Here is a 25,131-nt window from a genome sequence, read left to right as displayed (position 1 = left end):
GACCCGTGCCCCATGCTACAGAGGAAGGTGAAAAACCTCCAGCACCTCTTCCAATCTGCCCTGGAGGAAAATTCCTTCCCGACCCCAAATATGGCGATCAGCTAAACCCTGAGCATATGGGCAAGATTCACCAGCCAGATACCCAGGAAAGAATTTTCTGTAGTAACTCAGATCCCACCCCGTCTAACATCCCATCAGGCCTATTTACCATGAATATTTAAAGATCAAATAATTACCAAATCATTTTATCCTATCATACCATCTCCTCTGTAAATTTATCAAGTTTAATCTTAAAGCCAGATCGATCTTTTTGCCCCCACTGCTTCCCTTGGAAGGCTATTCCAAAACTTCACTCCTCTGATGGTTAGAAACCTTCATCTAATTTCAAGTCTACACTTCCAATGACCAGTTTATATCCATTTGTTCTTGTGTCCACATTGGTACTGAGCTTAAATAATTCCTCTCCCTCTCCAGTATTTATCCCTCTGATATATTTATAGAGAGCAATCATACATGAGTAGCTCTTCTCCAGTTGGAGTACCCATCAGCGGTATCATTGAACTAAAACCAATATTCCGTAGAACCTGAGGGCACTCAACACCTCAAAAGATCAAGCCCACAGGGAACATTCCTGCCCTTACTGAAGTCAATGGGATTTTTGCTATGAACTTAAATGGGAGCAGGAGCAGACCTATACTGGCTATTTAAAAGGGGCCAGGATAAGAGTAGTGAGGGAAGGGGACCCAGATCCAGGGGAAAGAAAACAGAGAATAGGGGAAGACTAATTCATCTGTTAAAAGTGGCAATCATAAAATCAAATACCCTGATTTTCCTCTCACTTATACCGGGTTTATACTAGTGTAACTTCATCAGGCCAGCTCCTCAGCCAGACCTGGGCACCACTCTGAGCAGCTGATGGGGAGGGAGACAAATGCTGTACAGCTTCCACCCTTGTCCCCCTCCCATCCCAGAGTTGGGCCCAGATCTAAATTGTATCCAGCTGCAGCCAAACAGCAAGAGGCTGTTCTAGCAGCTGGGGATTTCTGGAGGACAGCAGGGGTCTGACCACATCCCCTTTCCTTCACCACAACCTCAACACACTGGCCCTACATCACAAGAGGGAATCCATAGGAACCCGGTTAAACCACCTTTTGTGGCCAATTTGCACCACCAGAGCAGTGCAAAGGAAACACATCTCTAGTGGGCTGGGTTTTTAGATGACCCCATGCATTTAATATTTTAAAAGTTCCCTCACCTCCTTGTCATTGGTCAATTCAAATTTCTTCAGGTCTATGACATCATAATAAATGTTGTTCAAGGTGACTTCAATCTCCTGTATCTGAAACGATAAAAATCTGAAACTGTCACAGTTTGTCACCATACTTTCCAGCATGACAATCTGATAAAGTATTTAAACAATTGAAAGGTCACAAAAGGAAGGAGAGCAAAGAGGATAATATGGACCCATTTTAGAAACACTTGAATGTTATTCTGTAGCATTCTTCCCTTTCATTTCTGAGTCTGCTCCTGTGAAGTGCTGAGTTCCCTTCACTCCCATTATCTTCACAGGAAGTGTTCTGCATTTTCTCTCCATTCTCATTTTTTCAAAACAGCCAGCTGCCTCTTCAGACAGTTTCATATTTTACTTGGGTTATCTAGACAAATGGGCTTAGCCTCAACTTCTCAGAGGATCCCACAACTGTATTTTCATTATGAGCTAAATATTAAATGGTGAAAAAGATACCTGTGGAACTCTTGCCAGGGTGAGCATCTGAATATTGTTGACAGTCTTCTGGTGAGAAGGTGAGTATTTCCCACAGTCAGGTGGCCCAGAAAATGCCTCAAGGACACACTCATGAACAGTGTTGCTTAAAAATATTGTATGAAAGTAAAGTTCTAAAATTACTGATGAAACATTTTATTAATTGCCATTATGCTTGACTTTTATCTGTAATATTTTATTTTCATTTCCTCTGTCTCTTTCTAGCAACAATATAACACAGGGTTTGTACTAAGCCCTCTCCTTACCAATTCCGCCTCCCACTCCAATCCCCCTAACCCCGTAATATTGCAAATCAGCATTTTATTTAAGCTATTTAGCTTATTTTGCCGAAGTGTGCTGTGTTCAAATATGAACTACCCAGTCCAGATCATCAACTGGTGTAAATCAGCAGAACTCTGAATCGGAGCTACACCAGTTTACACCACCTGGCAATCTAGCACTCAGACCCTTATTTCCAGAAGTACTGAACGCTCATAACTTCAGCTGAAGTCAATGGGAGCTGTGGGTGCTCAGCAACTGAAAATCAGGCCTAGAGAATATAAATAAGGTAGTTTTAATGGTAAGAAAAAACAAGCTGGGGTTGCTTTTAGGGCACAGTCTGCGCTGTCCCTACTTCATGTGGAGGGTTGGTTTGTTTGTTTTTTTGAAGGGAGTCTAGGATAATACATTTGCCAGAACACATGATTCAATTCAGTACGTACCATATGCAGTCAAAGTCAATATCTTTACACTCGCCATAGGACCACTTGCAGAATAGTTCTGCACTTAAAACCCTGTCAGTCCGTTCAGCAATTGTGGTGTATTTGTCCTTGTGGAAGCCTTGAAATCCAGACTGTGTTGTTTTCTTAAGTTTCAGCTCTTTAATTCCAGAGTTAACAAGTGGACAACCTGTGATCCAAAAATATTAGAGGGAAAAGATCAGTTCCTATTCATTCATGTTACCAGCAAGGTTTACCGTGAAAGAGTGTACCCATTGTTCTATAAAATGTGTCTTTTTAAATACCACTGTTCCTTTTTTTTTTTTCCTCCACCAACTGCATGTGTTTCAAGGATCACAGGATCTTCTCCTTCCCAGAGGCTAGCGAAGATTAGAAGGCAAAAAAAATGCATTTGCGATGAAATGTTCTCTGAGCTCATGCTGTCCTCCCACACTGACAGAGCACAGATGAATGAGTGGAGGCAGACAATGTCAGAGTGCAGGAAAGCACAAAATGACCGGGAGGAGAGGTGGCGGGCTGAAGAGAGGGCTGAAGCTGAAAGGTGGCGGCAGCGTGATGAGAGGAGGCAGGGTTCAATGCTGAGACTGCTGGAGGATCAAACTAATATGCTTCAGTGTATGGTTGAGCTGTAGGAAAGGCAGCAGGAGCACAGACTGCCGCTACAGCCCCTGTGTAACCAACCGCCCTCCTCCCCAAGTTCCATAGCCTCCTCACCCAGATGACCAAGAATGCAGTGGGGGGGGCCTCCGGCTACCCAGCCACTCCACCCCAGAGGATTACCCAAGTAACAGAAGGCTGGCATTCAATAAGTTTTAAACTTTTAAAGTGCTCTGTGGCCTTGTCCTTCCCTCCTCCACCATCCCTCCTGGCCTACCCTGGTAATTATCCCCCTATTTGTGTGATGAATTAATAAAGAATGCATGAATGTGAAGCAACAATGACATTATTGCCTCTGCAAGTGGTGATCGAAGGGAGGTGGGGAAGATGGTTAGCTTACAGGGAAGTAGAGTGAACCAAGGGGCGGGGGATTTCATCAAGGAGAAACAAACAGAACTTTCACACCGTAGCCTGGCCAGTCATGAAACTGGTTTTCAAAGCTTCTCTGATGCGCACCGCACCCTCCTGTGCCCTTCTAACCGCCCTGGTGTCTGGCTGTGCATAACCAGCAGCCAGACGATTTGCCTCATCCTCCCACCCCTCCATAAACGTCTTCCCCCTTACTCTCACAGATATTGTGGAGTGCACAGCAAGCAGTAATAACAGTGGGAATATTGGTTTCGCTGAGGTCTAACCGAGTCAGTAAACTGCACCAGCATGCTTTTAAACGTCCAAATGCACATTCTACCACCATTCTGCACTTGCTCAGCCTGTAGTTGAACAGCTCCTGACTACTCTCCAGGCTGCCTATGTATGGCTTCATGAGCCATGGCATTAAGGGGTAGGCTGGGTCCCCAAGGATAGCTATAGGCATTTCAACATCCCCAACAGTTATTTTCTGGTCTGGGAAGAAAGTCCCTTCCTGCAGCTTTTGAAACAGACCAGAGTTCCTGAAGATGCGAGCGTCATGTACCTTTCCTGGCCATCCCACGTTGATGTTGGTGAAACGTCCCTTGTGATCCACCAGTGCTTGCAGCACTATTGAAAAGTACCCCTTGCGTTTTATGTACTCGCTGGCTTGGTGCTCCGGTGCCAAGATAGGGATATGGGTTCCGTTTATGGCTCCACCACAGTTAGGGAATCCCATTGCAGCAAAGCCATCCACTATGACCTGCATATTTCCCAGGGTCACTACCCTTGATATCAGCAGATCTTTGATTGCGTTGGCTACTTGCATCACAGCAGCCCCCACAGTAGATTTGCCCACTCCAAATTGATTCCCAACTGACTGGTAGCTGTCTGGCGTTGCAAGCTTCCACAGGGCTATTGCCACTCGCTTCTCAGCTGTGAGGGCTGCTCTCATCTTGGTATTCTTGCGCCTCAGGGCAGGGGAAAGTAAGTTACAAAGTTCCATGAAAGTGCCCTTATGCATGCGAAACTTTCGCAGCCACTGGGAATCATCCCAGACCTGCAACACTATGCGGTCCCACCAGTCTGTGCTTGTTTCCCTAGCCCAGAATTGGCATTCCACCGCATGAACCTGCCCAATTAGCACCATGATGCCCACATTGGCAGGGCCCGTGCTTTGAGAGAAGTCTGTGTCCATGTCCTCATCACTCTCGTCACAGCACTGATGTTGCCTACTCGCAAGGTTTCGCTTTGCCAGGTTCTGCTGCTGCATGTACTGCTGGATAATGTGTGTGGTGTTTAATGTGCTCCTAATTGCCAAAGTAATCTGAGTGGGCTCCATGCTTGCTGTGATATGGCGTCTACACAGAAAAAAGGCGCGGAACGACTGTCTGCTGTTGCCCTGATGGAAGGAGGAGCGACTGACAACATGGTTTACAGGGTTGGCTTACAGGGAATTAAAATCAACTAAGGGGGTGGCTTTTCGAGAAACTGAATGGCCGCCTCAAGGATAGAACTCAAAACCTCAAGGATAGAACTCAAAACTGGGTTTAGCAGGCCGTCAATTTCACAGAGGGAGGGAGGAGAAAATGAATACAAAACAAATCTGGTCTATTTCTTGTTTTGAGCCACTTCATCTATCTTTATACATCATGCTGGCAGCAGACTGTGCAGTACGACCGCTAGCCATCATCACCTCCTGGGTGCTCGGCATTAGACGGTGCAGTATTACTACTGGCCATCGTCTTCTGCTGGCTGTAAATTAAAAGACAGTGCATTGCCGGTAGGACTCAATCACCATGAGACAAAACAAGGGAAATGACCTGGCTGAGTCACTCCCATGTTTGCCCAGGCGCCCAGTTAAAAGAGCACCCAGGACTACCTCGACGACAGCTACCAGTCATACTGCACTGTCTGCTGCCGAAAGGCAATAAACTGCTGCTGTGTAGCAATGCAGTACCATGTCCGCCAGCACCCAGGAGACATACGGTGACGGTTAGCTGAGCGGGCTCCATGCTTGCCGTGGTATGGCGTCTGCACAGGTAACTCAAGAAAAAAGGTGCAAAACGATTGTTTGCCCTTGGTTTTATGGAGGGAGGGAGGGAACGGGGGCCTGACGATGTGTACCCAGAACCACCCGCGACAATGTTTTAGCCCCATCAGGCACTGGGATTTCTGCCCAGAATTCAAATGGGCGGTGGAGACTGCGGGAACTGTGGGATAGCTACCCAGTGCAAAGCTCCGGAAGTCGACTGTTGCCTCAGTACTGTGGACACAGTCCACCGACTACATGCACTTAGAGCATTTGTGTGGGGACACACACACTCAACTATATAAAAACGCTTTCTACAAAACCGACTTCTATAAATTCAACCTAATTTCGTAGTGTAGACATACCCTTAGACAGAGCTAGGATTTGTTTCAGCACTTATTGAAGGCAATGGAAGGACTCCCATTGCCTTCAGTGGGAACTGAATTGAGTCATAAGTGATGTGGCCTAAGAGAATGATGAGGTCAGTTTTTTCCTGTGTAATAACAGGGAGTATTGTAGGAAATCTACTGTATATAGACTGGAACTCTTTCACATCTATCTCTTTGTGAGTTCTGCATGTGGTACATTTGGGGGCAAGCCACTGTGAACTCTTGCAGTTTGGATAACTTGCAGACACTGTTTTTTGTACCCGCAGCTTCAAGTTGACAGTAGGTACTTTCAGTTTTGACCGCTACATCTAAAATGTACTACTGCAGTTCCCTGTAGCATTGTGAGGATCACAGTTTTCTTCTGAATAACAACCAGAAGAATTCTTGACTTTTTATTTGAGATGCGCTTTTGGATTATCACACTGGGAAATGTCATGTATCTAATCCTTTGGTTACACTGATAACTGAAAATTTAACTTTTGTTTCTCTATGCAATGAAGAATTTTTCTGAGCAAGAGAAGCTAGTTTTTTGGTTTGGTCCCAGGTAACAATCAAACCTGTTTCATGTGTGTGAATAGTTGATGTGTCACAAATCTTTCTATTAGGACACTAGAGAGTTATCACTAGTGACGGTTGAGAAGTATTTAATTTTTTTAAGCATTGGAAAAACACATGCCCCACATACATAGCAATATCACGTCTGTATGGCATATGAAACCAAAGGATTAGACATGCCCTAGGGGGCATGGTGGAATGTTGGGGGGGACCCGGCAGGCCCAGACCAGTTCCCACAAGGGGTGGGGAGGGAGCGCCACCCAGTCCCTCCCCACTTCCACCTCTCCTCCGGTTCTGCCCCCAACTGCATCCCCCCCTCCCCACCCAAGCCTTAGTGCAGCTCTGATTCCGGCCCTTTACCAGCCTCAGCCGCTGACTGCAGCACTGTTCCAGGCCTGGGGCCAAGACCAGGATGGCCTCAGACCTGGATGCCAGACCCCACCGCAGCCCAGCTGTGGCTCTGCTCCTGCCCCCACCCCTGGCCATGGCCCCACTCCCGGCCCCAGGCCCACCCCCTGCTGCGGCCCCAGCCTCAGACCCCGTACTCCTGTCTGTGGTCCTCCCCTGGCCTGGCTCCAGAGGGGTCAGGATGGGGGGCACTAATGGGATAAGGGGGGTGCAATCCTCAAAAGTTTAGGGACCACTGTCTTAAGCTCATTACAATGGGTGACTGAGCTGACTGACCTATGCGATGTTTATCAAAAGATAAAATACCTTATTTTATGCTATTGGTGTATATATAATTTTTATGTTTTCTTTTCAGTTGCCAGATATTGAATCAATTAAATTAACCAAGACCTTTATTGACTCACAGTAGCTCTGTGCTCGTTAACATTCGATAAGTTGATAATGAAATATGCTTATGATGATTATATTAATTCTCACAGAGCTCTTTTTACTAGCAGAGTGAAAGGGTGAAATGTAGGGGTTGCCTGAGAGGTAAATTTCAAAGTCTAGTTAATAGCTGTGTAGGAGGAACATTAAAGATAGAGACAATTATCTTGCAAGAAAGTAAAAAGGAAATGGTTGAAATCCATCTCTGATGTTACTCTTCACCTATGCAGGAAATCCGGAGAAAATTATTAAAGGGCTGTATGATAGCAGGACTGAAAATTGAAGGTAAGTCATTTTGGTGAGTTCTGGTACATGCTTTTTGTTTGCAAACTCTCATCGGGTGTTCCCTTCAGCATGACCTTTTGTGGCCCTGCAGGTGCAATGCACTCAGCACTCCTTCAGGTTCTTTCAATCAATTATACAAACTTGGGTTGGTTCAAAACATGTACCCCCATCCTGGGATCTAATTTATTAAGTCTTTCTACAGACTGTAACTTACTCACTATTCACCATAAGTCATCCCACTCTGGGTTCATGTAAGAGTCCTGGTCAGATCTTGTCCTTGTTCAAGAACGCCCCCCCAACCCCCGCATCCTTTGAGGACCTGGGGTTGTGCCTCAGATGGTTACTTTCTCAAAACAGGAATCCTCAGCTCTCCTGCTTGGAGCTGGCTAGTAAATGTAACCCTTCTGCCAGGCAACAGCAACAATGGCCAGGTTCAATATCTAGGGGTTCCTGTTAACATTACAAAACAGAACTGTCTCGAGCACTCACCCAGAAATCTGGAAAAACTAAACGCCATACCTGGGTTCTGCTAAGAGATAATACTTCCCCATTCGCAAGCACTACTTCTGCGTATAACAAAAGGAAACTTTTATTAAAAGGAACAGGAACGTAGTATTAATTTGGGAAAAACAGCAACAAAGATTCAGAAGTATGCACGCTGTATGTAAATACCCAACCCACAGTATTGTGGGCAGTGTCCTTTGCCTCAGTTTCAGACCTTGCTTTGTGAAATTCTGACAACTCTCCCTTTAACACACTACTCCCCTTTCCCTCTGCTGCACCCGGCTCATGGTTGGTTGTCCAAAATCAGTAACATCCCCAAATTCAGGGGTGCATTCCCCAGGATTCACCTCCCACTGCAGAAAGGGTGTGGGTGTCAAGCAATGCCTCTGCTGCTGCCACTGCTCACCATTGCTGCTGCTGATGGCCACCACATTTACTGCTGCACACCGCAGTTCCTGCTTCTGCTTGCTGCTCGCACCTCTTCCACTAGCTGCGATGCAGTGTTCCGAGGTTACACTGCTTAGCCCAGTTCTTTATCAGTGTGTAGTGGGGAACCTCACTTCTGCTGCATCCTCTGTGCTATCTTTCATTACAACACTATCCCCACACCGGTCTAAGGCTCAGCCCCCAAAGCTGATCAGGGATTTCAATTCTAGTGATCATTGAACAGAAACACAGACTATAATTTAACAAATTTATTAGAGCATAAGCTTTCGTGAGCTACAGCTCACTTCATCGGATGCATTCCGATGAAGTGAGCTGTAGCTCACGAAAGCTTATGCTCTAATAAATTTGTTAGTCTCTAAGGTGCCACAAGTACTCCTTTTCTTTTTGCGAATACAGACTAACACGGCTGCTACTCTGAAGACTATAATTTGAGTCTGATCAGCTCTGTCTTTAAACACCAGAGGGAAAGGATCAAATGGTATCTAGGACTCTTTAAACAAAGTCTGCACCACCACCAGTTATCCCATCACTCGCTCACTTTCACTTGGATTTGGCATCACTACCTCCTGCTTGTGAGTAAAGTGCAAGTAAAGGTGTCCCCCTCAACTGAGGCATGTTGAATTCAGTTCTGCTGCCCTTTAGTCGTACAATAAGGATAACATTGCATTACCCCTTCACTCAAGACTACAGTGAATTTTAACCCAGAACAGCCAAAATTGATCACTTTGGCAAAGCCAGTATGTCTGCTGATCACCTAGACACAATAGGTGTGTCTATGCAAGTGCCATCTGCTTCTGAAGTACTTTCCCCCAGTTCATTAATAGATGATGGGGAAGAGCTCATTCAGGCCCTGGCTCACATTAGGTAGCCAGTCCCTCCATCTCTCCTTAAACATGAGTTCCCACTCTCCTCCTTGGGGTTGGGTTGTACTTTAGCCAGCTGTAGAGCCCTAGCCAGGTTCTCCATCAGCTGGCCTCTTTTTTCCCCCAATTAGTTCTCAGGCTCAGTGTGTTCAGCAGGTCAGCCTTCTCCATTTGCTATCTGCCCTACTATGAGGGAGGAGGCAGAATTTATGCTGGTCCCCTTCTCCTAGTTCATCCCCAATTGGTTGTGTGAAATGATTTGCCCCACCCAGTCTGCAAGGCTCTTGCACCCCTAAAAGCAGCATGATGGCATTTCCTCCCAAGCACCATTTATTCCTGGCACTGCTTCTGCTCTATCAATGTCTCCTAGGTCCTTGTATATACATTGGACCATTCAAAATCTTAAAAGGCAATGCCACGTAACAGGGATGGACTGAGCCAGTAGGCACCATGATCCTTAAGGGACAGACTGCTCCCTCACACAAACATTCACAGCTTTTATGCATGTGGTGTACAAGGTTTGGGGATGAGTCTTTAGACACTGAAAAATATGAGATACTATCAGTGTATTAAAAACAGGAGCTTTTCCAGAAAATTATATAAACTCTTTAATTTCATTCAGGTTTCTTTTTTAATTTCCTTGCAAAAGTTAAGAAAGGATGTGGAAACCCAAGTCCGAGTTGCTCATGCTGCCAAAAATGTGGCATTGGTTAAATGTCTTGGTATCATAACATCTCTACCTATAGAAAACTGAGGCCAAAATTCACTGGAAATTTGTGTCTGATGCTGCCTGTTCTACTGGTAGAAATATTAGAAAAAACACTCAGAATGAGCCTTTCAGAGCTTTTTGCTGTTCACAAAGGAAATGAGTTGTGCCAAGATACCAGGAGACATGCTAGATAACCCATAGAAATGCCTTCCAATTCTAACAACCCTGTAAACCAGGAAGGGGACTTGAAGGGTCATACGACTGGTAATGAGCTACAGAACCTTTCATCTCTATATTATGAATTTGAATACAGCCTCAGTCAGTAGCAATTAAAAGTTGTTACTATCGGATGATTTTTCAGTACTAAGGAGCCTATTGTTACTATTTCCATCTCAGCAGTGCCTAGAAACTCTGGTCCCATTGTGCTTAACACTGTAGTGATCTCAGTCCAGTTCCTGGCATTACATCCTCATGTTACATAAAACAAAATTTGGATCTAACTGGCATTCTTGTTGGCAGTCAGAGCAATGAGGTGGAATCTGTAGATTCAAATTGGTAGCTAGACATCTAACAAGCTAGTTTACATATGTAGGTGCAGCTTTAAATCCTACAGTACTTGAACACTCCAAAACTCTCACTGAACTCAGTGGGAGTTTTGGTTATACAAGGAGTTCAGAATTTGCACACACACACACTTTAGTGTTTACACATGAAAAATTGCTTGCACAGAGATATGGGTGCAATTTTAGAGGTTAGGCTGAGGTCCTCTAACAGCTTGGCCTAATTTGTAATGCAGAAATTCAATCTTTTTAGAAGCAAAGCCAAAGCATATTCCAGGGGTTTTGCAGTGTTACTGTAAATTAGGCAGTTGGACTAAAATACTATGTCTTTGGGAGTGTACTGACTGTTAGAGTAACATTAATATTCAGACTATAGGCTATACTATGATGAATTAGTTGAAGCAGGGCATTTTCAGAAGCCAGTTCAGTCCTGTGAGTTTATTTAATAGTAATGCTTTGTGAACAATTGTAATTATTAGGTGTTTAGGAGAACTCTACAAATATAAGGCTGGATTCGGCTCACCCATGATTCTATGAGCAAGGACAAAGGATCAAACCCATCTTAAAAACTTTGAGGGTGCCCCTTTCTTTGTTTTAGCAGTGTGGAGAATCTTTGATAATGTTCCAAGCCTTTAACTCCTGAAGCTATCTCTAAATCTGTGTTTGTCTTTAATCAATAGAGACATTAAGGAAGAAGTAATGATGCTGAAGGAAAATTAGCAATTATTTTCTCACCATTCTGACACTGTTCAGCTTCACAAAAGCGAATTCCTTCAGGAACACAGATAAAGGAATGGACATGGGGAATTCCATTCTACAGATTTAAAACACATTTGTAAGTAAAACTGTGATGCATTGTAATATAACTTTTAAAAAATGAACTGAGAAAGAAACATCCAGAAAAACACACTAGTATTTTTTAGGGATGTCGATTAGTTGCAGTTAAATCACGTGATTAACTAAAAAAAATTAATCATGTTTAAAAAAATTAATCGCAATTAATCGCAGTTTTAATTTCACTTTTAAACAATAGAATACCAATTGAAATGTATTAAATTTTTTGGATGTTCTTCTACATTTTTATATATATTGTATTCTGTGTTGCAATTGAAATCAAAGTGTATATTATTTTTTATTACAAATATCTGCACTGTAAAAATGATAAAAGAAATAGTATTTTTCAATTTACCTCATACAAGTAGTGTAGTTCAATCTCTTTGTCATGAAAGTGCAACATAAAAAGTAGATTTTTTTTTTTGGCTACATAACTGCACTCAAAACCAAAATAATGTAAAACTTCGGAGCCTGCAGATCCACTCAGTCCTACTTCTTGTTCAGCTAATCTCTCAGACAAACAAGTTTGTTTACATTTGTAGGAGATAATGTTGCCCGCTTCTTGTTTACAATGTCACCTGAAAGTGAGAACAGGCATTTGCATGGCACTTTTGTAGCCGGCATTGCAAGGTATTTACATGCCAGATATACTAAACATTCTTATGCCCCTTCATGCTTTGGCCACCATTCCAGAGGACATGTTTCCATACTGATGATGCTCATTTAAAAAAAAAATGCATTAATTGAATTTGTGACTGAATTCCTTGGGGGAGAATTGTATGTCCCCTGCTCTGTTTTACCTGCATTCTGCCATATACTTCATGTTACAGCAGTTTTGGATTCTGACCCAGTATATGTTGTTCATTTTTAAAACTCTTTCACTGCAGATTTGACAAAAACGCAAAGAAGGTACCAATGTGAGATTTCTAAAGATAGCTACAGCACTCGACCCAAGGTTTAAGAATCTGAAGTGCCTTCCAAAATCTGAGAGGGATGAGGTGTGGAACACTGTTTCAGAAGTCTTAAAAGAGAAACACTCCAGTGCAGAAACTAAAGAACCTGAACAACCAAAAAAGAAAATCAACCTTCTGCTGGTGGCATCTGACTCAGATAATGAAAATGAACGCGAGTCAGTCCACACTGCTTTGGATTGTTATTGAGCAGAACCTGTCATCAGCATGGACGCATATCCCCTGGAATGGTGATTGAAGCATGACGGGACACATGAATCTTTAGCGCATCTGACACTTAAATATCTTGTGACACCAGGTACAACAGTACCATGAGAACGCCTGTTCTCACTTTCAGATGACGTAAACAAGAAGCGGGCAGCATTATCTTCTCCAAATGTAAACAAACTTGTTTGTCTGAGCGATTGGCTGAACAAGAAGTAGGACTGAGTGGACTTGCAGACTCTAAAATTTTAATTGTTTTATTTTTAATGCTGTTTTTTAACATAATTCTATGTTTGTAAGTTCAACTTTCATTATAAAGAGATTGCACTTCAGTACTTGTATTAGGTGAATTGAAAAATACTATTTCTTTTCTTTTTTTACAGTGCAAATACTTGTAATCAAAAATAAATATAAAGTGAGCACTGTACACTTTGTATTCTGTGTTGTAATTGAAGTTAATATATTTGAAAATGTAGAAAACATCCAAAAACATTTAAATAAATGGTATTCCATTATGGTTTAACAGTGCAATTAATCATGATTCATTTTTTTAATTGTTTGACGGTCCTAGTATTTTTATATACCTTTTCTAGACGCCGCCATGGTACCTCTTGAACATAGGTCTTGACGTACACCACATGACAATATGATGAAAGGAAATGATTGCAGATGTCCAGGGCAAATTGTTCTATAGTTTGGATCTAAGAAAACAAATAACACATTAGGGAGTACCAATTATCTAATGTATATTGGCATACAGAATATAACATGCACAGTTTGTCTGGATCACTGTAAATATTCTGAGTGAAAATAGATGTGGCTGATAGGGATGCCATTCAATTCTGGGTTTATAAAGACTGTCTTTCTAAACACCTGGTCAGCATGCACTGTAAAGTACAATAGGAGCTAGAGAGTCACATTCATCAGAGATCCCTTTTTCCTTAGGTATAGTATCACCCACACAAAGGAAAGGAGAGGGCACAGTAGAATGACTGGATTGAGAGAAGCCACCACAGGTACCTGATCCTTAGAAAATGTAATATCAGAACATTCCTGGTAGGTGGTCTCAATGAACAATAAAAACTGAAGAACACTAAAGGGTAAAGACGGGATTTCATAATGAGACTGAGAATTTGGTCCATAGTGTGGTATAATTAGGCTTTATGGAATTAGCAGATTAAAAGAACAGCTGAAGCCACTGAACCTGGGGTAATGATACTTATTTTCTTTGTAAAGCTTTTTGAGATCTGCTGATGGAAAGAACTATATAAGAGCTAGGTATTATTATTTATTATTATTTACTATTAAAGAGTGAACAGCTGTCCTACTACAAAAGGTACCTGAAGACAGGTGTGAGAACGGTGCTGGCTTTGTCAAACAAAAGACTGCACCAGAAAACTGAAGAGGGACCAAATTCCAAGTTTAAGATTCAGAATTGGATTCATACTTTTCCAAAGTTCAGGGGTATCAGATCCAAGGGGTCCAAATGCAAAAAAGATTCATGACTGGGGGGAAGGGTGTCAACCAAACCTAAAAATGTCTTCCATGTATAAAATACAAATTATCCACACTTGTGCACCAAATACCACATGAGAAAGTCAATATTGTGTATGAAAAATTAGTACTGGAAAAAGGAAAGATCCAGTTCAAAATCTTGAAGGGAACTTCAGTGCCAAACTGGAAAGTAGAAAGCAAGAAAAACATATGAAAGGGAGTAGGAATTTTGCATTCAGTCAAACTCTTCAACTTTTGCCTGGAAAATAGCTTCTCGACCTGGGTGAGCTTTGGAAGGGGATAGAACAGGCAATGAAAGAGGAGAGAGGATCTTTTGAAATATGTTGACAATAGAAAAGTAAGTACAATGACCACTTCCAAATAAATCTTGGACAGCATCATAAATACCAGTCAGTAAAATACTAAATAAAATCATTTAAAAATACCCCTTTGCATTTTGCCAAAGCTAAGACGATGTTCTTTATGGTGTCAGTAGGGATAACAGCAGAATTGTCTCCATGCAAGTACTCATTGACAGAATTCAGTCTAATATGTACGCAAGCTTCCACTTCTTTAATGAAGTGTTTCTTGTCATCTCTTCTAATGCGAAGGAGTTTAATCACGTTCTTTCCATACTCAGAATTCAGGACTTCCACATCTTCATTCTGCAGTGAAAACACAAGCATTTCTTACTCAGTAGAGATCACAATTATAAAGGAAGCCAAAGCTAGGCTCAGCTGGATCAAATACCCGTTTCTTTATCAATGGCGATCATTTTATTTTTGTGTTTATCCTGGAATGCTACAGTAAGTAAGGTAACACCCAGAAAAAGGTGTGAGGTTCTGGCAAGAAGAAAGAAACCATTTTAAGGAGAGACTGTTATTAATAGTAGCTGTGGTATTTAATGTTTTTATTGTAGAAGCCTCAACTGTTATAGGCCCTGTTGCACCAGACACTGGACAAATACTCCATGTAATCTGTCCATTGTCTGGAACAAACGTTCTGTTTGACAAAGGAGAGATATAATGTGCCACTATGGCTATTAGACTTGATTCACCACTGTGTTACTTTTGGTTTATATTCATTGTTATGCCATTGAGATCAATGGAGTGTCACATGTTAGGCTGAAATCCATGGAGTTAAAACAGTTTAAAACAGAAATTATACACTTCTGAATCAGGCCCATTATGATGATGATGATTATTATTGCTTATTATTTGTATTGTGGTAGTACCCAGGGACCCTAATCATGAAACAGGACCCCACTGTGCTACACACTATGCAAACACATAAAAACAGACAGTCCCTGCCCCAAGGAGTGTACAATCTAAGTATAAGACAAGAGACAATCGATTAATACAACAAATAGGAGAGGAAAAGGAAACAATGAGACAAGATATTATGTCTCTCTCAGCACATTGCTCAGATGTTTGAGCAACAAACACTCCAGGCTGTAAATCTAAGTGACTACAAAGTGTTTGATGGAGTGACTCTGGATTTGTTTCCCTGTAGCTGAGATCATCCCTTACTCTGGAGAATCAAGCCATGCCATTAGCTCAGATCTACTCTCTCATTTTCTGGCTTGCTCCTGGAAATAATGAATGCAACCAGCCAAAAGGTTTCAAAATCCTTTTAAACCTCTTCCCCAAATTTGTAACAGCAACAAAATATAAGCAGAAGCAGTAGGGTCTTGCATTATTTCAAAGCTACTAACTCCCTGGAACACACTTATTTCTCAGACCAGGGTTTTCTTTCTACATATTAACTTGGTTTATTTTTCTGGTTGGCATTTTTTCCCTGTTACCTTTAAAAATATATTTATGGTTTTCAGTTACTGCTGAGGTTTCTAGTAACAACCAAAGTAAGTATTTAAAAGAACATATAATTATTATTATTAGTTATTATTTCAAAGCATCCACAGTGTGCTGAGAACTTCACAGAAAAGGTGTAAATGACAAGTCTTTACTCCAAAGACCTTGCTGTGTAAGTGGTAGATCTGTCACACAAATGAGACTATAACATACACCAGGAAAAGAGGTGGTCAGAAAAGACTCATGTTACCAATATATGAGGATATAGTTACTCAAGTTAGGCACACAAATATATACTAGTCCAAAAACAGTGGGGTGAGTGGGTGGGATTTTGGGAGATCGTAGAGTCTTAAGTAGTGATTTGAATGGATCAAGGATGGAGGTTTGACAAATGGATTTCAAAAAAGTATGCCAAGCATATGGGGCAAGATGGAGGGAGGGGTGGAAGCGCTGTTGAAAAACAGACAAAAGGGGTATCAGATTGGCAAAGCAGAGGGTACAGGCAAGAAATCAGAGGAAGATCAGGTGAGATATTTAGGCAGGATTGTGACACACTGTGCTCCACAGGATACTCTGTTCTCCATGTTCACCACTTTTATGTGGTTTTGATATATCTTGTACAAAGTATGCCTTGTGTGTATCATTTGAAAACTCATAATCTGCTGAACATTATTATCCTGGTAAAATGTGTGTGGCAACTTTGTATGTAAAGTTATGAGACTACTGTATAGCAATGATTTTACAGTAACATGTTACAAAGTTAGAAAAGCAGGCTCAAATTCATTTTGCAGAAACAAAGACACACTTGCACGTCAGCAGGATACTAAAGAGTCATTACTAAGATCCTACTTGAATTACGGGGTGATTGTCAAATAATTGCAGTTGAGATGTGGACAAGATATGGAAAATTGAAGAAAAGTAATAATTGACCTTTATTAATTGTGGTAATTTGGAAAAGTCAGAGAAGACATACTTGTTTAAGAAAAGTTTTCTGGAACAATATAAACACTCAAGTATTATGTTATGCCTGCTAATTTGTTAATAACCAGACATTTTTCTGCAACTATATTGTAGTCATCAATGGCCAGGGCTGACAGTCCAATCACTGCATGCATGGGGCTGGCAGCCTGAGCCCCAGCTCCTGTCAGCTCAGATAAATGAGGTTCTACTGCACTAATGGGGAAAAAAGTGTGTGTTTGTAATTGTCAAAATGTATGCAAAATTGTGGACTGTGCAAAGTAAGCTAATTAAAATCAAAATTGCGGTGGAAGCCTAATATTGAAGGATCTGCAGTTTCCGCGATATTGGAAATTAAGTTTGGCCTTAGTCACTAACTGTTTAATTGGATATTCACCAGCAGGGGAGTTGTAAACAAAGTATTTACAATTCATCTGAAGGACAGCTGGCAATGGAACTGCTGACTCTATGACCCAGCAAAGACTTTCCAGTATAAAGGGTCAGAGTATTAAAAAGAGAGACAGTGATCACCTCTCCTCCCCCATCTCTACTTACAGCAGTGAGATCACTTGAAAGACAATAAGAGCATCATTGGTTTGAGGGGAGTGGTCCTAATTGGTAGTCTTTCCAGTTAGTATGGACTGCTGAAAGTTTGTGGGTGAGAGAAACCTTTTTGATTTCAAATCTTATTTAGCTTGGTAAAGTTTAGGAATTAGTTTGCAGTTTTATCCCTTGTGTAACCAGTTCTGACTTTTATGCCTTTATCACTTATAATCACTTCAAATACATTTTTCTCTAGTTACTAAACTTTTTATTCTTTTACTTAATCCGGTGAATATTTGTATTGAAGTGCTTCAGGACTCCACTTGAACAAACAAGGCTGTTGCATCTGAACATTATCGTTTGGAATGTCAGACCAATATGAGCTTATGCTGCACAGGGGTCTACTGAGCAGTATAAGATGCACATTCCTGGGATGCAAAGCTGGGGTTGGGGAATTTGCAGGTGTTGCCCTGTATGTAGTTCAGGAGTGGCTGGGAGAGCATTAATGTAACTTTACTAGGAATGACTTTAAATGCTAATGGCTGTGTGTGAGCAGAGCATTGAGAGGCTGCTTGTCATTAGCAAAGCCGTGTGAAAGGCATCCTGGGCTGGTTAAAGGGACACAACGGTTCAACAGTCCAGATTGTACCCTGGGAGATGTCACAAGGGGCTATATGATGTAAGAGCTTGAAAGTAAGGACAAAAAGTTTGAGCTTGATGATCAGCAGCACAATGGGGATCTGTACGGGACGAGGTTAGGAGGAGGAGATTGCAGTCGTCAACAAGTGGGAGTTGATAAGGGTGTGGGTGAGTGGTTAGAGCATCATGAAAGAAAGCAAAAGATGGATTTTTTTCAATAATATCCAGAAAGAAGCAACAGTAGTTGATCAGAAGCACTGGATATGGGGAGTGAAGGAGAAGGAGATTTTAAGGATAACAATCAGATTACTGGCCTGAGTGATAGGGAGGCTAATGGTGGTATGAGTCTTGCTGGAGAGGAGAGGTAGTGGAAATAGCATGGGAGGAAAATACTCCATTTATAAAAGTCTACAGCAGGTTCACTCTATTGCATTGTTTTCTTTGTGCTATAGCATAAGATGTAAGTGCTATATTGTAGTGTATTCAGTAAGAAGTACAAGATGATGAAGAAATGCTAAGGATACATATTCAGTGTCCTTGAGGTAGCAAGGTATAGAACAATGATACCACTACAAGAGACTACCTTAAGCAGGCAACTTCCTGCCTCATAAATTACCCTAAAATATTGCCAACTATTTGCAGTACAATTCTGCCCCACCTTTAATAAAAAGGAAACCTCTAATAATGAGACAATATTTGTTGGTTTCTTTAAAACAGTTTTGACTGTAAATGCATTATCTGTATGTCGATGTGAACAAAAAATGTTCCAAGCTCCAATATAAGGCTGCATTTTTTTCTGTATTATTGATCATGCTGTTCATATGATACACTTTACATGGTATATTAATCCTATTCCTTCAATATAGAATACAATATGATAATGAGAAAATAGGTTATTTCCATAGATTTTGCAATTACATTAAGTGTAATATTGAGAACACAGCTGCTACTAATTTTCTATTTTAAAACCTATCAATCAAATTGTTTTATTATTGAGATTAATTACTAAGATTAACGTGACCTTGAGGATGAAGTTCAAACTTCCAGTTGTCATAGTGCTGTTTTCTTTCCTACATATTCTTTGCATGGTGAGTTATTGCAAAGAGAGAGGAGGGACATGGTGTGAACAACTGCCGGAAGTGGGCGTATGACTTGAATGGAGCTAATCCCCAGATGCAGCCACCAGGAGCTGCCCAAACTGCAAGTGAACCCTGTTACAGGAGGCTGAGGATGTTTAACAATTCATGAGGGACATTCATCAGTTTGCTGGATTAGACCCAAAAGTAGTTGAAGCTCCTTAGTACTAGAGCTGGTCAGGCAATGTGTTTTTATTTCTGCAAGTGCATTCAACAAAAATGAAAATTTTTGGCGGTGTCAGCACTTGTCACGGAGTCTTTCAGGTTTCTGTCAGAAAACTGAAGTTCCCAGTGGTCAAAAGCAAACAGAAACAATCAGAATGTATACATAAATAAAAATCTAGCTTACAGGGGTCGGTTGTCTTTGTTGTTTTTGTTTGTTAATGAAAACCAGAAAAAAATGATGAAAACTGAAATTTTCCCACAAAAATTTTCTTTTGTCAAAAGTAAATTTTTTTGTTGCAAAAAAGATTAATTAAAATAATTCAAGCAACTCTGTTCAGCACACTGAGCTCTCATAGACGCACCTGGCAATCAGCACCTTACAGCCTGGGGCTTTGAGTGTATATGAAACATTCCTCATTGCCTCAAACATTCCTCATTCCATCAACATTTTGGTTGAACAATTTCAGTTTTATCTGTTCAAATTGTGCAGCTCTGTCACGATTACTTTGACTTGCTCTGTGGTATCACAGACAGTTATAGCCGACTCACTGCATTGTGGTGATAGCTGATGGGGATGAAACTGAATGAAGCAAGAGAAATGCACTTCAGAAAACAACTCCTTTAAAATCTGGTATTTGCTCATTTTGTGCAGCCGACTCTTTAGAGTGTCACCTTGCTTTGCTGTTACTTAGTTCCTCCATTGTCCTTGTGGGCAGCTGAAATTTCCTGCAGAAGTGAAGATGGCGATCAGGATGATGATAAGTAAAGAACATACGCAGAGAAGTTTGGGAATGTGAAATTATTAAATAGATGGATTATAGAACTGTAATGCACATCAATCAGTGTTTTCATCTTTTCCACTTTGGAGTTAAGCCTTTAGGCTATGGCTCTGAAGAGTGAAATGTAGATTACTGAAATCTGATTGAATTTCATTGTAAATAACCCATCATTGTATTATGACTAACTGCAAAATTATCATTGATTTACAAAGTATTAATTTCTTATGTCCACATAGCATCTAGGATCTGAAAAGTTCCACTGAAGGTTCAGTTTTACAAAGTATCTTTTTTTTTTGTCCTTGCGATTCAGCAAAGATTTTTTTTTTATTTTTATTTTTTTTTACTCATGCACTGAACCTTTTGTGAATCACTCAGACCATGCTTAGTTCTGTTTCATGTTTGCTTGCAGGCACTCCTACCTCTACCTCTTCTGGCCACTGTACCTCAGCAGTTCACATGCTCTCCAGCAGAAGCCTGTATCTCTGTACTGTCATGGACCGATACAGGAAGAATTGTTTCTGTGAAGAACTTATAGTTGACATTCTGGACAGGGCCAACAAGCAGGTGCAATACCACAGAGAAAAGGATTCAGAGCAAGTGAAAAGGCACAGGCAGGCTGCAGAGTGCAGGTTCCTGCTATGCCCGCACCAAGGCCTGAATCCCCTCCATGTTACCCATGCGCTGCATACCAGGAACACTATGGACAATTCCGTGGTTGGGTGGCCCATGCAACCAGTACTTAGCAGCAGCTGGACAGGGCAAATCTAGGCCCAGCATACTTCCAACCTTGTGCTGACCCCCTCTTCACTGCATGCATCCCCCTCTACACACACACACTCCTGCAGGTCTCCACAGCTGTGCAGTTGTGTCAAGTGCATGCTAAACACACAAGGAAGGGAAAGGAGAATATGCCAGGGGACACACACAATTAGGGGATTTTTTTTTATGGCATTGTTTGCACTGTTCAATGTTTGGTTTATACAGTTTGCTTTATCACTGGTTGTGGTAGTAGTTTATTATTGTTGTTTTGGTGCTTTAGGGAAGCTGGTTTGCTTGACAATGCTGTGATAGTGATTTTGTAATACAAGTAAAGGCTTTTATTTTATTAAGAAAGTTTTATTACCATCACTGTATCACATCTTCTAGTGTGTGTTTTGAATAATACACATAAACACAGGATAAAGTACTACAGGCAAGCTGTATCCAAACATAAATTCTCATTATATCTATGTACATCAACTAGTAGAGTAAATGCACGCTTCCCCCCGCCCCCCACATTACACCCAATCTGAGTCTGGGTGGCACAATTGAGCCTTATGTGTACAGCTGTTTTTTGCCATCCATATAGTCGAATATGTAAGGTTTCCTCCTTAATCTTCTGAGTATAATTGTTCTTAGCCCCTAGTTTCTAAGCAATTTCAAAACTGTCCATAATCTACAGAATGTACTGTCACTTCCTTCCCTCCCCACATCTCTAACCATAAAGAAGTGAGTTAGAGACTCTTAATTTATGCTGTGTCTTGACATTTTTCCTGTGGGTTCAAGTTAGAACTGTAACTTTTTAAATATGTGTTTATTGTATTTGAACATGTGTGATTTCAAGAAACCAATCAAATACTGGCAGTCTGTTCATCTCTTCTATTTGCATTATCCTTGTGCTCTATAACTGGAAGATGCTGTTTACAGTCTCACACTGTAGCCAAGTAGTAGGGAGAAATGTTCTGTATATGCTAGAGAAAAAAATGGGGAAATGCAAAAATAGATATCTATTTAAAGGCAAGTGTTAGTTCGTTTGCAATTTCAGTAGAGATTGTCTTAGCAGTTTGGATCTGGGTTTTCAGTACTTCAAATTTAGGGATTATTTGGATCAGAAGTTTTGGGATCATTTACAAAATTTTGATACAGATTTGGATTCCGATTTCAGAAATCCAGCATTCTTTAGACCTTAGGTTTAGGTGCAGGCTGATATCTCAGTTGCAGGGTATACACTATCTGAGTTGTCACTATCAGTTACTGATATAGGAGCGGTCACCACTGCTAATGTTTCTGTGCCTTCATATGGGTCCACTCAGTCTGAATCACTGATTTCCCCCATGAAAATGTCTGCAAAGGAAGCTGATATGGCAAAAACCAATGCCCACCAACCGTAACTAGGTATAGATTTCCTTCCCTTTTCCTCCTCAGAAATAAGAACCAAACTATTACACAGCACTTAAAAGTGTACAAAGTTCTTCACTGAAGAAGTGTATGCTTGGTTTAGGAATCACACATTTGGGGGGTTAGAAACAGGTGTAGCTACAATGCTGATTCTCTTTGATTTTAAACAGCTTTGCTATTTTTGCTTTCATTGTGTATATTTGCATGATAAATGGAAGGTATCTAGTATCAACATACACAAATATTAAGAAAGAACAGAACTCTGTGAAGAATTCTAGGATCAATGAGATAAACTGTATGGATCTCTTAAAGGGATGGGATCTCAGGCAACCTAAGTGAAGCTCAGATTGTACTTCATTGATTCAGAAGGCCAGTACACGTTACATTCAGTCATCTAGATTTGAAATATCTACACTTTTTAAAATACATATGTGTACATTTTTCCTTTTAAATCTGCCACTCTGTTGTCAAGCAGTTAAACACTGAACACAAAAACATCTTCTGTTCTGGTGATTTAAAAAATATCTCAACTTTTGTTCTCCCCCCTGCTGCCTTCCTCATCCTCTGTCCTGGAGTTGAAGGTTCTGCTACTGGAGGAGAAACCCAGTAGCATCCTCTTTCGGCTGCCTCTGAGAGGAGCCTGTTGAGATGAGGCTGATGCCTCAGACCAATGGCCTGGAGATGGGGGAGAGCTGGTTGCCTGGACCCTTTTCTGGGAACCCTGGAGTCCACTTCTCCTCAGTGCCCAGGTGAACGTGGCTGTTCTGGCAGTGGAGCACTGTACCACTCAAACAAAATGAGAACATTAAAACAAACTAAAGCTGGCAGTGTCAAAATCAGACACAAGAGGGGAGATCCTTTAGTTGTAATAAACAGTGCTATGACAAAAAGAACAGGAGTACTTGTGGCACCTGTTCTTTTTGCGGATACAGACTAACATGGCTGCTACTCTGAAACCTGTCATTATGAGTGCTATGACAATTTACACTGGTTGAGAATCTGTCCCAACATCCATCCCAAACTCACAAAAAGCAAGGAAATGTAAAGTTAAGCCACCTCACAGTACATACCTTCTACTTGTCTTCCCATACCTTACCCTCACCACAACTAATAGACACTCTGATCACACACCACAACCTGAATGCTGCCCTCCCCCCGCCCCCACCTTTGCCTTTCTGCACACACATCTTTACCTGATTATTTTCCCCCAGAACTGGTTGTTGTGGATGTTCGGTGTAGTAGTTAATTGTGTTGGGAGAAGGTATTTTGGTAAAGGGCAGTTAAAGGGGGTGATGGAAGGTTGCCATCCTTTGCTCGGGAAGGGAGGGGGGACGGAGTTAAGAAAATTCAAAGGGCAGAAAAACTAAAAGTGCGTGAAATTTCACACCCATTGGCCACCTACTTTTAAAGAGAAGCAGGAATTTATTTCCCCTTTTAAACCCATTTTAAAACTTAATCCTAACTCCTGATTTGCTACTAGATGCCTCTAGAATAACACAAACTATACTGCAGCTTTAACAATGGAAGGATTCAGCAATGAGCTGGAGGGCTCAGAGGGGCTTCTTGCTAAAATTCTGCCACCAAATGGAAAGGAGTTGTAAGGAAATTTCCCCTGCTTTAGATGGGAATCAAACCCTCTCCAGCTGATGATTGTACCAACTTTCAGGCATTTAAAAAAGCAAAAAATCCAGGTGTGGATGGTGTGGGTCCCCCTACAGGCTCCCTCCCCCATTTCAAACTACATGAGCTGAACACTCCATTCCACTATCAGTTTTCAGGACCAAAGCAGAAAAATTTCCGGTGAATTGTATGTGACATAAGCTTGTTTGCTAAGCAGTGATTCTGCTCTGGCTGTGGTTACAATGACAGAGGATTATTCCTGAAGTGGCCAATGAATGTATTCTTTGGCCTATCTATTCTCTCCAAGCATAGACACCTGTGGCTCCCATTCAGCCAGACAGAAGGAAGAACAACTTAGTAGGAGCCCCTTGTTTGAATATTAGCAACACATTCCTGGAGACATTACCATGCTCCATAATTATCCCCAGAAACAACTCCACCTGTATATTAATTTATATTAACTGTTGTGTGGCTCTTTCTTAGGTTCTGAGAAAAATACCTCACTGGATTACTCAGCCCCTAATTTTATTAAAAGGCATGAAGCTATCACTGCCCAGGACCTGGTGGTACAGCATTGTCAGCAGTCTGCCTTAGTCTGTGTGATTTCTCACCAGAGGAGATCAAGGTCAGCCCAAGCCTGTTGCAAGTGTTGCTTTTTCACAACATCCTTCCTACAATGACAAGGCTAAAGAAAGACCAGACTCCATAGATACAGATAGAAAATGACTGAAAGAAGGAAAAAGGAAATTAAAAACACAAGGAAAAGTGTGGGGGAAAAAATCTAGCAATAGAAAGTAGAGACCATTCAATATACTGTGATCCCAAACTGGAACTTCATACCTTGATTAGGTATGAAGTGATTAGGTACTTTATAAATATCAGTTTAGATTAGATAGTTTTATACTGAGTTATTGGACAAAGAAACCTATATCTTCAAGATCAGAATGGATTAAAAAACTAGTCCTTCAAGACTCTGAGCAGGAAATCCTCAGAACCTTTCTGGTCTTTGCCTGAGGTCATGTATACTTGTATCCTATAGAGCATACTACTTATCAGCTCAGGGATCCACCAAAGACATTTAAGACTTGGGATCTATATAGGAGCTACATTTGATATCATTTCTATTTTAAGTAGGT

The 25,131-nt window shown here is 41.3% G+C and overlaps 1 protein-coding gene across 1 annotated transcript in view; it reads right to left on the bottom strand.

The window, feature by feature from the left end:
• Window positions 1-25,131, bottom strand: part of LOC119860117 (uricase-like) — a 31,749-nt gene that overhangs the window by 1,933 nt on the left and 4,685 nt on the right. Inside the window, exons 2-7 of the mRNA XM_038413377.2 lie at window positions 14,635-14,853; window positions 13,279-13,395; window positions 11,421-11,499; window positions 2,485-2,671; window positions 1,745-1,868; window positions 1,256-1,339 (exon numbers count right to left, since the gene is read on the bottom strand). Coding sequence (XP_038269305.1) covers window positions 1,256-1,339; window positions 1,745-1,868; window positions 2,485-2,671; window positions 11,421-11,499; window positions 13,279-13,395; window positions 14,635-14,853 — 810 coding nt within the window. The remainder of the gene's footprint in view (window positions 1-1,255; window positions 1,340-1,744; window positions 1,869-2,484; window positions 2,672-11,420; window positions 11,500-13,278; window positions 13,396-14,634; window positions 14,854-25,131) is intronic.

Source organism: Dermochelys coriacea, chromosome 8 (genome assembly GCF_009764565.3).
Source record: "Dermochelys coriacea isolate rDerCor1 chromosome 8, rDerCor1.pri.v4, whole genome shotgun sequence".
Lineage (NCBI taxonomy): Eukaryota > Metazoa > Chordata > Testudines > Dermochelyidae > Dermochelys > Dermochelys coriacea.
Note: the sequence above shows the minus strand (reverse complement) of the source record. Positions and strands in the feature narration are given on the sequence as shown.